Raw genomic sequence first — 15,174 nt, 5'->3', positions numbered from 1 at the left:
CTTTGAAAGATTTGCTAAAATTTAGCATCAATTGGAAATGAAATGTTTTATACGTTGCCCAATGAATACCAAAGATTTGTAAAATAATAAGAAATATTATACACTTAAATATAACAGTAATTCTTATTTTGTGATTTTTTTAAAATATGAAATAATACAAATTTGCATTAATTACAATTAAGGAAATAAGAATTTCAAATACAGTTTATTTTAAGCATAATTAAACAAGATTTTTTTATTATTATAATTAGTACTTAACTATATTTGCAAATCAATATTTAATCATACTGAGATATATTTCTAAACAATTTAAATTATCAAATGATTTATTATGTAAATGTCATTAAATAATACTTTGTTTTGGTATTGAAAGTAAACAATATTTTTAAATATCAGAAATTAATTGGTCGTTAATAAAAATTACGCAGTGAACATTATTGATTGATATATTATTTAATAGATTACAAATAAATTTGTATAAAAAAATATTTTTGGTATCAGCATGTTAAGAAATTTAATTATAAGTTTGTTTAATTTTAATTAATTATAAATTGAAGGTAAAACTTATTTGTTATATGTAAGATTTGTAAATTTAAAAATTGTAAAAACCTGCACTCTCATGTGATTTCGTAATTTAATTATCAACTTGTACATTTCTAAAAAAAAAAAATTATAAATTATGAAGTTTTTTTCTTTTTCGTAAAATAAAAATCTTCTAAATAAGAATATTCTTTTATTAATTTAAAAAAAAAATTAATATCAGTATTTATTAGATAATTATTTTCACAACTATATGGTAGTGACTATATTTAAGATTGAAAGTATACTTCTTGGATATTTTAGTTATATTAGAGAACATTGATTTCATATCTATTATTGTTTCTGATTAAATTTTATAATGTTTAAGTAGAATCTGATTTTACTTAAATTCAAATTTTTAATTCTAATTTTAAATTGAATTTTTTCTTATAATTTATAAATTATATTTTTTTATATTATATTATTCATTAGATTATAAATTTTATTAAAATCTCTTTTCTAGCAATTTTTAATTTAACAAATTGTAATTAATAAAAAAAAAATATTAAAAAATTAATTACTTTTTCGTATACATAATTGAAGTTATTTTTAAGCTGTCGTATCAATATCACTAAACTGAATTTGTATTATAACTAATTATGTACAAGAATGTTATCAATAATTATACAGTGTATTTTACATATTATTTATTGAGTATAAAAGTATAGTATTTTACAGGAACAACTAATTTAAAAAATTATAGTTTCAGATAATTATAAGGAAGGTTAGTATAACAAGATGTTTCGAAACACTATAAAATTTGTTTTTTTTAAATTACAAAAGCGTGCACTACATCAAAATCAAAATTCTGTTAAGATAGAAAATGAAAAATGTGATATTGAGAAAATACGGAACATCGGTATTCTGGCGCACATAGATGCTGGTTTGTATTTACTTTAGAATTAAAAACTGTTAATATTTAAAACTTAATATTTGAATCAAAATATAGGTAAAATATATCTGTTTTGCTTTGTTAAAATATAAAAATTATGTATCAATAAAGTCGTCTGAAATCGTATAAGCATTAATATATGTTTTACTAAGTTGTAAAATAAATAAATAATATTCATTGTTTAATCATATTTATTGTTTAATACAATTAATTGTTAACATTAAATCTAGGCAAAACAACAACAACAGAGCGTATGTTATATTATTCAGGCACTGTAAAACAAATGGGAGAGGTACATGACGGAAATACTGTTACTGATTATATGGATCAAGAACGTCAACGGGGAATAACGATCTGTTCTGCAGCAGTTTCATTTAATTGGAAAACTTTTCGATTTAATTTACTAGATACTCCGGGCCATATTGATTTTACTATGGCTGTTGAGCAACCCCTTACTGTGGTAGATGGAGTTATTATTATTCTTGATGGTAGTGCTGGAGTTGAAGCACAAACAAGTACTGTTTGGCGACAAGCTGATAGATATAATATACCAAGAATTGTTTATGTAAATAAAATGGATAAAGCAAATGCAAATTTTGAAATGTGTTTAAAATCTTTGGAAGCAAAGCTAAATGTGACTATATTTCCAGTACATATACCATTTACAAATGAAAAAGGTTTTGCAGGAATTATTGATCTTATTACTCTTGAAAAGTATGTCTTTGATTCCAAAACCCAAGGAAAAACGATAACAAAATTGCACCTCAGTGAAAATCAAAATCCAGATTTATTACAAAAAGCATTAGAAAAACGTAGAAATCTCATAGACAAGTTGAGTGATTTTGATAATAATCTTGCCAATATAATTATTGAGCAAGAATCATTAGATAACATTTCATCACAAATTTTAGTAGATTCTTTACGTAAAGCTACAATATTAAGAAAAGGAGTGCCTGTATTATTAGGTAGTTCATATAAAAATATTGGAGTTCAAAATTTAATGAATGGAGTTGTATTGTATTTACCTAATCCAATTATTAATAAGAGTAGAAGTCTTTACAAATGTTTTAATGATGAATTGTTAGCTAAAGTATTTAAAATTATTCATGACAAACAAAAAGGTCCTATTTATTTTTTTAGAGTTTATTCAGGAACTTTGAAAAGAAAGCAATCAATTTATAATATACAAAAGGAAAAAATGGAGAATTGTATTAAATTATATAATGTTTATGCAGATAATTATGAAGAAACGTTAGAAATTACATCAGGAAATATTGGTGCTTTAACTGGCTTCAAAATTACCGAAATAGGTAACTTATTAACGAGTAGTGTTATTAGTGTTAATAATGCTAAAGAAAATATGGTAAAAAATTTCTATAATAACGAAGAGATTGAGAAACTATTTTCTGTTAAAAGAAACATACCAGATCCAGTTTTTTTTTGTTCAATAGAAGCACCATCTAATATGTATATGCCTGCTTTAGAAATAGCTCTACAAGAATTAACAAAAGAAGATCCTAGTTTACGGGTAACTCATAATTCTGAAACTGATCAAATAATTATGTCAGGTATGGGTGAACTACATATTGAAATAATCAAGGAAAGAATTCATAGTGAATATAAAATTAATGCAGACATAGGAGAATTACAGATTGCATATAAAGAAACTATCACTAATTCAATTGAAGATACATATATTCTTAATCATGAAATTAATCTAGTGAAGCAAGAAGTATTAGTAGGCCTTTCACTTATTCCAAATCATTACAGTAATAATAAATTACTTTTAAATCATTCAAAAGAAAACGAAAAAAATACATCAATATTAAATATAACTCTTATAAATTTAGTTAAAAAAGGAATTTTATCTGCTTTAATGAGAGGACCAAAATTAGGTTATCCAGTTCTAAATACTGGTGTAAAACTAAATCAGTTACAAGTTAGAAAAGGAACTTCAAACTCAGTTGTAATTGCTGCTGTTGCTCAAGGTGTAAAAAAAGTAAGTTATACTTGTAAATAAAGATTGTTTTGTTTCGAGAAGTCTAAAAATATCTTCTGATTTTTATTTACAGTTGTTATATGGTTCCATTTTTATAGATACATAAATTTATTTTACACATCAAATTTAAATTTTCAATTTTATTTGAATTTATGATTTTTCATTTTTTTCCTGTATATACTTTTCTTTCTTTAACCTCAGGATATCTATACATACAAATTTTATACATAGAATTTTTAAATTCTCCTTTATTAACTAATTTAGATACTTGTACTTTATTTTTTTCTTCTTTCTTTTCTTCAAAAGACATTTTTGTAAATAAATGGTTTTCATGGCTTTTAAAGTTGTTTTTTATTTCAGTAATATTTAATAAACTTGAATCTGAACTACTTGCACTTTTATTAAGTTTGTTACAATCAGGAATGACGTATGGTTTAATTTTGGCCTTTCGTTTAAAATCAAGAAAATCTTTGAGTGGCTTTGATGATTGTTTAGCAAAATATTCTTCTACTATTTCATCTGATTTAGTTTGTAAATGTTTCAAAAATAATTTATTAAATCCGACTGCAGGACGTATAGAACTATCACATAATGTAAGAAGCTTTCCAGGTATTCTTCTTGTTTGTGTTGCTCTATCCACTGTTTTTATACCCCATTTTAACATATACAAGTCCAGAAAACCATGATACAATCCTAATGTCATTTCATTGTCATCATAGTGCTTATCCATGAAATAAATTCTTCGAATTCGACAACTGGCATATATTTTTAGCTTACACACAGCATTAAATTGAGTATCAAAAATCCTTGCCACATGACAGAGATCTATTTCAAGCTTATTCCACCCTGGTTCCAACATTAAATGCATCCTTGGTGTTATAGATTTATTGCTACTTTTCTTTCCATCAGTATTTGAGAAATCAATAAGATACCTTATATTATTTTTATCCATCATTTGAAGTTGAAAATGGCATTGTGTGTGTGTACTTTTTAATATAATTATGAGAAAGGGTAATTTAATATTAAGAACTTGATGTATATCAGGTGGGCACATAATCCAGGTTTTTTGACCATTTGGATCTTCGATATCTTGTATTTCCAAAACCTTTAACAAATTTGATTGTAAAATTTTATTCACGTTACTAACATTTATTATAACACAAACACGAATATTTGGAATTAAGATTTCAAAATCAATTCTTTTAAAGAAACAAATTAACTTTCATTCTACTATATTATTTTATTATTTTTACTGATTTATTTATATTAAAACATTATTAAAATAAATCTGATAACCTACATTTTCATTTAATTCTTCGTCTAATACTCTTCTAATCGATCCAGATCTAGATTTTTGTTTGCTCCAGTATTCCAATGGTTTGTCACTAATACTGTAAAACAATGATAAATATCCACCTTGCATTCGCTCTATCTTTAAAAACTTTTAAATTTAAAATTCATTTTTTGAAAATTTTGATATAAAAATAAAAATTAAACTTTGAGAAAAAAAACAAATTCTATTAGTCAATTGTTATAAATATAAAATTTCAGGGCAGTAAATATCAGTGTGATTCCTTTTTTTTAATATTTAAAATAAATATAAAATATTGATAAAAAGAAAAAATAAATATTTGAATTTCAATTTATATTAAGTTATTAATTAAATATAATATATTTTTGTGTAGCTAATGCAGAAGAGTGATTGTATTTTATTAGAACCAATCATGAATGTAGAAATAATAGCATTGAATGAAATGTCTTTGAAGATTAAAGCAGATTTATTTAAAAGAAGAGCAGAAATTAAAGGCACAGAAATAAAGAATAATATTAAAATAATTCATTGTTCTATTCCATTAGCAGAATTACTAGGATATTCGAATCAACTTAGAAAAATAACATCTGGAACTGCTACATTTTCAATGGAATTTAGTCATTACCAGGAAATGAATTTAATTGAAGAAGAAAATGCTATAAGGAAAATAACTGGAATGCGTTAAGGAATGAAAGTTATAATTTTATTGAATAGAAATGTTCATAAACTAATTATGTTTATAAATGTTTTTAAAAACAATGTTAAATTATTTATGTGATTACTTCAACCAATTACTGTTTAGTAGATGTATATAATTTTATAATTATTTAATGACAAATATAAAAGTAAATTAAAAAATATAAAATATTTTATTTTCCAACATATAATTAATTACTTAGGATATGTTTATTTTTAGTTTTATAATAATGGTCATCAATAATTCAAGGAACTAATTGAAAGGGATACAGATATAAATCAAAATTAATTTGTTTTTATAATTTCAAGTTCATTTATTGGTTGCTTGAATTAAACAAAATATATTGCATTATCAAAAGGGTCTTATAATTTTAATATAGAATCAATTTTGCAGTCAAATACTGTGAAGCTCGATGCCCTATAAATCTACACAGAAAAAAGCATTTGTTATTATTACTACTGACAAGCTCTTTGACGTTTCCTGGATAATTAAACAGTGCTTTGAGCGGGTCATCATTGCAACACGAATATTTCGATGCATAATTTTGGATATGCACGTATAAATAAACTTCATACATTCATATGTATACTTACTATATTCATGCGCAAACATGCATGCATATATATATATATATATATATATATATATATATATATATGCATATATATTAGTATGGAGGGATTAACCGTTACATAATATTAATCGAAGCAGCCGAACACTTTTGCCGCGTTTTATGATAAAAAAATAATCGAAACAAGATAAAGAGTCAACGGACATACACGCGCATGCGCGTATTATTTGTAAAAGTATGTTCATGGAAAATATATCTTATTTTAATTAGAAATTGCACGTAAAGAAATAAACAAATAACTTTCTTTTGACATAAAAAAGATTCGTCGGTTTACTCGACCGTCAAGAATTTTTTTTATTTGTTTTTACTTTCTACAGCTTATATTTTAAAATATATTGAGCTAAATTTGTCTTTAAAAATCTATTATTTCATCGCTTTTTAAAGTTTAAAAATATAAAAATTCACTTCATAAAAATATCAATTGATATAACTAGTTCATTTCAATGCTCATTTAATAATATCATTATTAAATTATGTTTAATGTTATTTTATTCGTTATCACCTTGCATAAAGTTTATCGCACCTTCTTTATCTGAGGCCTCACTTAAACTCCATACGAAATAGCCTAATTTCTCATGAATGAAGCGTTGTACGAAGCACCTAGTCGTTTAAAATCTTACGACCTCAATATAGAAGAGAAACGGTATCGACAAAAATCAGCACGTACAACACAGCAAAATATATTCACGTCACTAATTTTCCCTATACCCTTTTATATATAAAATCTCCAAATTTACAATTTTTTACGTCCAGTCGCTTTTATTCACATTCAAAAATTCAATACTGAAAAACTGATACATTTACAATTATCCAATTTCCAATAATTACAAGAAAAATATTTTCCTTTCCTCAAAAACAATAGTTAAGCAAACAACAAAAAAGAAAAGAAAAAAAATGAAGACACTCGTGTCGTATGAAATTTTCGAGTCTGCTTGACTCATAGCTCAGTTCCGTCCGTTGGTTCACGACCTGGGAAATTTTTCCCATGCGTGTCTACAAATACACAAATATGGTAACGAGTGTGTCCAATGGTTGCTCAGAGGCTTGTTGAGGTGGTGACGCCTGTCCCTTCATTCAGGCTCGCCTTCAGCCGGCTCAAATTCAATGGTCTCAACTAACCCAAAGTCTTCCTGGCGTCACAAGCTTACGAGCTTGGGCGGATTGGTATCTGGCGAACTCAAATCTACGGCTGAAAGATGATGATGGTGGTGATGATGGTGATGATGGTGAGCAACTCCAGCACCATTGCTCCTTTGTTGACTTGAACATGAAGGCACGAGGGGCGTGGAGACTGGCGTAAGACCCGTTCCACCCTCCATTAGAGAGTCAAAATTGAAAGGTATGCCGCTCGACGGTGTGGTAATAGGTATGCCTGCAACCTCGTTAGCCGTCTTCATAAAGGTCGGCGTCTCTATGCTCTTGAACTGGAGACTCGAGGGTCGAGGTTTGGGCTCGGTAAAAATCGGTAAGGAATTCGGCCGCTGATTATTGTTATCAAAACCTACGGATAGAGAGTTCGGTCGATTGGGTCGCAGTCCATTCAAACTATCGTCATGTTGCTGCTGTTGTTGCTGTTGCTGTTGCTGTTGCTGTTGCTGCTTAGTGATGCAAGGAATTTCGGCGAACTCCTCAGATTGAAGATTATTGTTATTGTTCGGTGGCTTATTGTTAAGAATGATGGGCTTGATATCAGGAGGTGAAGAAGACTGAAGGCGACACACGGCGCGATGAGCTTCCAGCATAAATTCAAGTTCATCTTTCGCCTGTTGCAGCTGGTGAATCTCATCTTGCAGGCTCTGTTTTTTCTGTTCTAAGCCCTCGGTTTCCTAAAATACATGTCTATTTGTAAGTTATTTTCGAAATGGTTAAGTAATAGGAAACAGTATTTTTCGACATTGATTAAACATAATTGATATGATTAGCAAAAATGATATTATAATCGACTAACTATTGATTTTTTAAACTATAATTATATTTTTATTTTATTTACGTATTTCAATTCAATTTCATTAGATGTGTAAAATTTATTTATTGTTGCTTTAAACTTCTCAAATTTAGCTGCTGATAAAATCTTCATGAAATTCTAATCTTATCTATCATTGAAACATTTACCATCAGCCTTATATAACAGTAAATAATTTTTGATCATGTTAAGATGAATTTGTGAATGTTTTATTTGTATACGGAATTTTAACAATCACTTAAACTTCAAATAAAGCTGGGTAAAGGAAAAACCAATGAAAATAAAACTGGAATTAAATGAATCAAAATAAAATGTTCAAATATATAATATAATCAAGTAAACAAACATTCATACAATTAAATAATTTTATTACTTATAAAAATTGTTTATTTATTTTTAATTTTTCAAGAAAACACCTTATTACGTGTTTTTAGTCAGTCCTATACCCACAAGCATTTATATTTAAAAGGAAACATTATTAAATCTATCTAAATTATGTAAACATTTATTGAAAATTACAATGCTCATTTTTCAATAAAATTCTAAATGGTATTATTCAAAAAATTTTGAATGGCATCACACATTAATATTAAAGTTGGTATTATATATTATATATGTTCAACATATATTTTACAGTTTCAGTTTCAGTTTACGTGATATTATGCAAATTAGATAGCACGTGCTTATATCAATATCAAGCAAATATTACTATTGTTCTATGTTAATCACATTAGTATTTAAAAAGTTAATTAAGTTCTTAAAAACAACAAAAGAAAAAAAGAAAGCAATTTATATAAGTTTGAAAAAATTAAAATAATAGAATTTCTATTGTTTAGCTGAATTCTTTTTTTATTTCAAATTTTTAATTTCATTTTAATGGCTAACACAATAAATCAAAGCACATGGTCTCAATACATGTACTTAATCATTCATATTTTTCATAATAATACCTTGAATTAACAATTTATCGTATTTTAATAAATTTTTTCGTCATATCTTAGTTATTTTCTTTTCCTTTTTTCTTCAACTAACGATTAAAATAAATATCAGAAATTGATGATAATACTTTAACATAATTAAAACATTTGAACCTTTATGTTCTCGATGTCACGTAGTACCCAACAATAAATCACAGTCCCATAATGTCGTGGAACAAGAGCTTGAGAGCATCTGCATCTTTTAAGACAGAGGCCTATGATTTTTTTGTACACATATGTGGATATATTAACTTCATTATAGCCTCATATATACATGATATTTTCAAATTAAATGAGAATTAGGTTTTTTGTTTGTACCTCTAGTAGAGCATTGGTATGATCCATTCTTCTTTTGCGGCACCTTGCTGCAGCCATCTTATTGCGCTCCCTGCGAATTTGCCTTCTCTCTTCTTCTTCAGGGCTCATACCAATCGTCCTTGTCGGTCTCCTGCCACCCATATTACGTCTTGTCTGTTGGAGCGGCTGTTGTTGCTGGGGTTGTGTCTGCTGCACGCTTAATAATCCGTTATTATGCTGCTGTTGTTCAGGTTCGTGCTGCTGTTGCTGAATCTCGTGTTGTTGCTGGCTTGCGTTGTTCTGAGTTTGAGCCGGAGTAGGTTGAGAAGGCTCGATCAAGGGTGGTACAAAGCCCGCCTCGCGACTGTGTGACGCTGATTCACTCGTGAACTCCAAAAACGTCTGTTCGATCGTGCGCAGTGTGGTTGGCGTCAGGGTCGGTGTCGTGCGGGTTGGCACACCGCTGTGTAGTCCATCCAAGGACGACACCAACTGTCAAACAAAAAGAAAGCAAATTTTTAGATAAGCAGCACGATTTTGCAGCTTTATTTCTCTTTAACGTTCATTCGACGACTGCAATGTTTTTGAAAATATTCTAACGATATCGCTCGACTATATTTGCCTTACCATGAATTATTCGCTTGAATATTTTCTACTTGAGCGAGATAACGAAGGAGAAATATTCAATAAGCCATTATTGAGGCAAATGTAGAATAACGATAGTTTCGGAATTCATCTCATTCCAACCGTAATGTATGGATATTTAATTGGCACTTAATGGAGAATCATCCATATGACATGAAAATGTATATCGATAGTTTCTTTGAAACCAAAATTGGTAAAGACTTGAGAAACTATAACCTGGCTGACAAAAATCTCTAAGGATTACCAGAAATAAAAGTAATATTGGTAACATAAATGAAATGACAATTGCTTTCAGCTTTATTTTTTATTATTATTCGAAAAGGTTTTTAGAGGCAGATACTTGATTTCTTTAAGAACACGATATTATCAGTCAAATATAAATACGGTTATAAATATTTTACGGTTATAATTTTTTCTTAATGAAAAATCTCACACAGTGTTCGGGACTGTACTTTTGTACGGGAATGTACATAATAAAAAAATTTCTAATCCATGCCCTACTTTTTTCAAAACAAAAAGTGCATGTGCCGCATAAAACAATCTAAATGGTTTCGTAAACAATTGTAGATTATATGATGTGATACGCACGAAGAAAAACAACAGATTATGAGCGAACAAAAAAGTTCAAACTAAGAAAACTCAAAAACACATATGACTTGCAGATCCATAGACGAGTTATATTTACTAATTAAACAATATTGTCTATCAATGGATTGATGTAATAATAATAAAGTACATCATGTAATAGAACTGAACTTGAAATAAAAATCGCCGCAGATGATACTTGAACAATTATTACGAATATAAATATGTAAAATTAACTACAGCCGTTCTTCAAACTTGATTAATACATAACTATTTAACATATAATAAATTCTAACATATATACTAAAAATTATCATACAAAGATCGATTGTATACTTAATCGTTATACTTTTTCATTCTTACTTTACATTATAAATTATAAAGCTTGTAAAATATTATGTGTAAATTTATAAAATTAATTTTTTTAAATAATATTGATAATATCTTCATGTGAATAAAATTTCTGTTTGAATTAATTCGTAATTAGCTATTTTAGTACATTCATAATTTTTCATTGATATTAATGAATCGATAAAAATATCTGTGATCTAAAACTGATAAGAGATCTTATCGTTTCAAATTATTGTACTCATACAATATATGACTCATTTTAATATAAGTTGTTATTTATATAATCGGTTCTTTTCTATAAATTCCTGTATAGATCTGATCGATAATACAGTCTTCTATTTCTTTTCCTTTAAAGTAATTATCTAGTATACTATACAAGTTCTAATTCTAAATCTATATAATTAAACATATACAATATAGTTTTATATCAAAACAACATATAAGAATAAATTCAGAATACATATAAGAATTCAGAGTAATTAACTTGAAGGGCGTAAACGAGTTTAATTAATAAAACAGAAGAAAATTTTTCTAATATGTATAAGGTTTAAATAATTATTATCCACATAGTTTCAGTAATTTCATTGAATGTATAAATTGCTGTGCTAATTGAAAAATGTGTTAATACGATTTATATATGGGATATATTAGCAACGACAAAATCACCTCTTTTACCAAATCTTGAACGCGAAGAAGTTCCAAAGTTAGCTACAATAGTGGCGACATCGAGTGTTGGTCTGGATCATTATTAAAATTGTTAACATTCATTTCTGGTGTATGATGAAAGCCATAATAAAATACAAATATGTGATCATCCAACTTCACTTTAAAGGTGGTTAAAGATATGAGAGAATTTATAAAAAAAAAAAAAATTAGCTTAACTCACAAGAATAATGTCGGTTTACGACTAAAATAATGTATAACAAGGATATCGCATTCCAGAAAATTAATATTTACGGTAAAAAATATATCATGTTCGTAATCATTGATAATTTAGTCTGGCGATTAATTTGATTAATTGGAAAAGATAATTATGGCTTTTTTATCAATTGTCCATAAAATTACTATTTTCCTAAATCCACTAATTTTAAGTTTTAATAAAGATAAATATCTTTAGATTAAAAATAAAAACAAAACTTGTTCAAACAACTACCCTACACATACGGCGTTACAGGAAATTCATTTGTAATTTAAGTTTTCAGCATAGTATCAATTGAAAACTAAAATCATGAAATTGAGCAATAAAATAATATTCGTGATTTTATATTACTGCATTAGAATTTCAATCTCCGTCAAGAAATTTATTTCGGAGCTCAAAATATCGACATGAAATAGAAAATAATCTGAATCAAGAGGACTAAGAGACGAAGTCGCAGGTCAATCTTTGTTGATAAAAACAAGAAACCAGGAAAATATAAAGAAGATCTCATTGTCGGTGTGGCATCTATTTCTTATTTCGAATGAAATATATAAAATAAAATATAAGCAATAAATATGGGGAAAAGAGAAAACACGTACGATGAAGCGGTAATGAGCATTATTGCTCATGTATGCACATGCGCATATATGTAAAATAATAGGAAGAATAGATTAAAAAAACTGTTTTCAGTGTCTGTAAAATGTCAAAAATGTTAGATAAGATAAATAACGATACCCGCACTCAATGATATCAACAGTACAAGTGTACGTTTTATTTTAATTAAACTTACGTGCTCAATATTTCCATATCATCCCTTCTCATTCGGCATCGTTCCAAAGGAATTAATTCGATTCTCATTATAAAAGACACGGCGATACTCATGTGCATTCGTACTTACTTATAAGCCAGCACCGCCGACAGGAACTATTTTATAATCACCCACACATCGTTTTCAACTCTAGCAATACTCACGAAAATTCATACTATCGCATGATACTATGGTCACGAACACTTTTACGAATTCGTCGCCGCGAGTTCTAACGCTTTCGGTTCAATCATTATATAGTGTTTTTATGAACTCTCAAGTAGTTTACGTCGCTGTATTATCTATTTCTCCTGCTTCTACTTTACTGATGGAATGGAATTTAAAAATTCTATCTTTATCACTATCTTTATCTATCTGGCTTAAAAATATGTAATTAATCCTACATTATAAATTTTATCTTCTTAAAATCTAATAATTTACGGTACAGTACATGACTTTTTAATTCACTTTAATATAATAATTTGTTAAGTATTTCATGGCTTTGTTAACATATTGTTTTGAAAAATAACGAACGAGTTTTCCTTTACTCGTAGATATATATATATATATATATATATATATATATATATACAAATAAATCAACACACAAGCTTCCAACTTATAATACGTATGGGGTGTGGGCGTATACGTGCGTGCGTGTGCATGTTTATGTATATATTTATGTTACTTGGTTAGAACAACTATTCACGGGCCTCGCGTTAAAAACTTACCGATTAAAAGTTTCCTCGTCCGTTGTATTCCATTCGAGCGATCATGCGTCGCAATAATGGTCTATTCAAGTACCGCAAGATCTTTCTTTTGGTTGGAGTCAAAAGGACGAAAAGCTTAAGAACCAAAAAGAATCAAAAAGTTTTATACTACTGCCTAAAAGCCTTTTGCTATTAACTTATGAGCTTGTGAGAATATACTATACCGAATACTTATTGTTTCTTTATTGAATTTCTGAAAAGACGGAGAGAAACACGGAAATAACATCTTGTTCCTCGACCTACCTGCTATATTCATAACGAGAAGCAACATATAATAGAATTGGTACATCGAGAAAAATTAACAACCAGTGAAATAGAATGAATAAACAACTTGCCTATATCTTATATTGATTATTGTTATGGCACTCCATATGAATGGCTCTCTTTTTGTCCTAGATAGTGAATTCGGCAAGATGCTGTACCGGCACATGTGAAAATTAATGTTATGTAACGGCCGTGTATACAATAGGTCGACTATCTGTAAACATATGGACTAGGGTAATAATAGTCGCGTGCGTACAATGATACGCAGCACAATTTTGCTTTTTGAACCGGTGAATTACTACGGTGATGGTGGATCTTACCTCACTCTCCTCTCACTATAAGTACGGCATTTATAATGATTCGTAATCTTTTCAGATACTACGTATAAATCAATTGCAATTAAATCTGTGCGACGAAACACGTGCATAATGCTGCAATTACCGTATGAATAAATGGCACTGGGAAAAAAAGTCTACGAGGAACTTTATCGGAGCCTACTTTTCTTCGAAAGGTATAATTATGTCATTTGTGCAGAAAATGATCATTTTTACCTTAATCTTACAAGAATTATATTCGTTGTCCATTTTGCAAAGATTGCATGCACTAGTATCTATTGTGAAGTTTTTTTCGATTACTCAATTTCCAGAGTGATATAAACCATAGTGATGATAAATTCTCCGTATATTTATTTGACATTGAGAAGCTCCTACCTTTGCTTTTTCTTCTATTGATAAACACAAGCTATATATAAAGATACTTGATTTTTTTACCGAAATTATCAGGAATCATCGCAAAATTATAGGAGGAAATTACAAGCTTGAAACAAACTGTTGTACTATTTTTATTTAAAAATTAAAATTTTTATATTCATTAATTTTATCTTTGTGAAATGAATTAAACGGCAACGAAGAAGCGTTTATCGACCTTTTTGCAAAAATCAATTGTGCTTCTTCATTAACTCAATACTCACTGATTACAATCTATGGTTGAAAATCAAGAGGCATCAAACTGATAGGAAAAATTTAATCTACCGAACAGTTATGATAAGCATTTAATTTTTGAATGTCAATATTTGCACAATGATTAATCATAAAATCATATTCTAGAAAACAGACAAGGAACTTTAAAGAAAATAAAATCGACAATAGAGTTTATATATTTAATTAAGATAGAAATTAAGACAGATATGCTCGAATAACTAGAAGGATTGATCTGCGCGCAGGCGTAAAAATCAGATTCCGGTGTGAAAGATTATTTGCGTAATTATAATTCCAGAATTGGTTACTCGATGTTCATCTTGTTCTCAGTGTTGTCGGTACAATACAAGAACATATTACTATTAGTGTAAGAGCTCACATGTTCCCGAAGGATCGAAGACCTGTACGTATATTGGCATATGAACTTGCAAAAACATGTCGAAACAGGCACGGGCTATGCGTTTTGACACGCCTGAAGTGGCTGATAGGAGGGGAATATGTCGACACTCTT

At 28.3% G+C, this 15,174-nt stretch overlaps 2 protein-coding genes across 3 annotated transcripts in view; one reads left to right on the top strand and one right to left on the bottom strand.

Moving 5' to 3' along the window:
- Window positions 1-1,188: 1,188 nt before the first annotated feature.
- On the top strand, window positions 1,189-5,504 carry mRRF2 (mitochondrial ribosome recycling factor 2). Its single transcript, XM_011506369.1, has 5 exons — window positions 1,189-1,210; window positions 1,289-1,303; window positions 1,400-1,462; window positions 1,702-3,470; window positions 5,156-5,504. Exons 1-5 carry the CDS (start codon window positions 1,189-1,191, stop codon window positions 5,465-5,467), a joined length of 2,181 nt encoding a protein of 726 aa, XP_011504671.1. The 3' UTR covers window positions 5,468-5,504.
- Window positions 5,505-6,469: 965 nt separating this feature from the next.
- Window positions 6,470-15,174, bottom strand: part of kay (transcription factor kayak) — a 36,019-nt gene continuing 27,314 nt past the window's right edge. For both annotated transcript variants that reach the window (XM_011505612.1, XM_011505619.1), the window contains exons 2-3: window positions 9,369-9,839; window positions 6,470-7,936 (exon numbers count right to left, since the gene is read on the bottom strand). In XM_011505612.1, coding sequence (XP_011503914.1) covers window positions 7,247-7,936; window positions 9,369-9,839 — 1,161 coding nt within the window. In that variant the 3' untranslated portion in view covers window positions 6,470-7,246. The remainder of the gene's footprint in view (window positions 7,937-9,368; window positions 9,840-15,174) is intronic.

The sequence above is a fragment of the Ceratosolen solmsi genome, unplaced genomic scaffold, assembly GCF_000503995.2.
Source record: "Ceratosolen solmsi marchali unplaced genomic scaffold, CerSol_1.0 scaffold7, whole genome shotgun sequence".
Classification (NCBI taxonomy): domain Eukaryota; kingdom Metazoa; phylum Arthropoda; class Insecta; order Hymenoptera; family Agaonidae; genus Ceratosolen; species Ceratosolen solmsi.
Note: the sequence above shows the minus strand (reverse complement) of the source record. Positions and strands in the feature narration are given on the sequence as shown.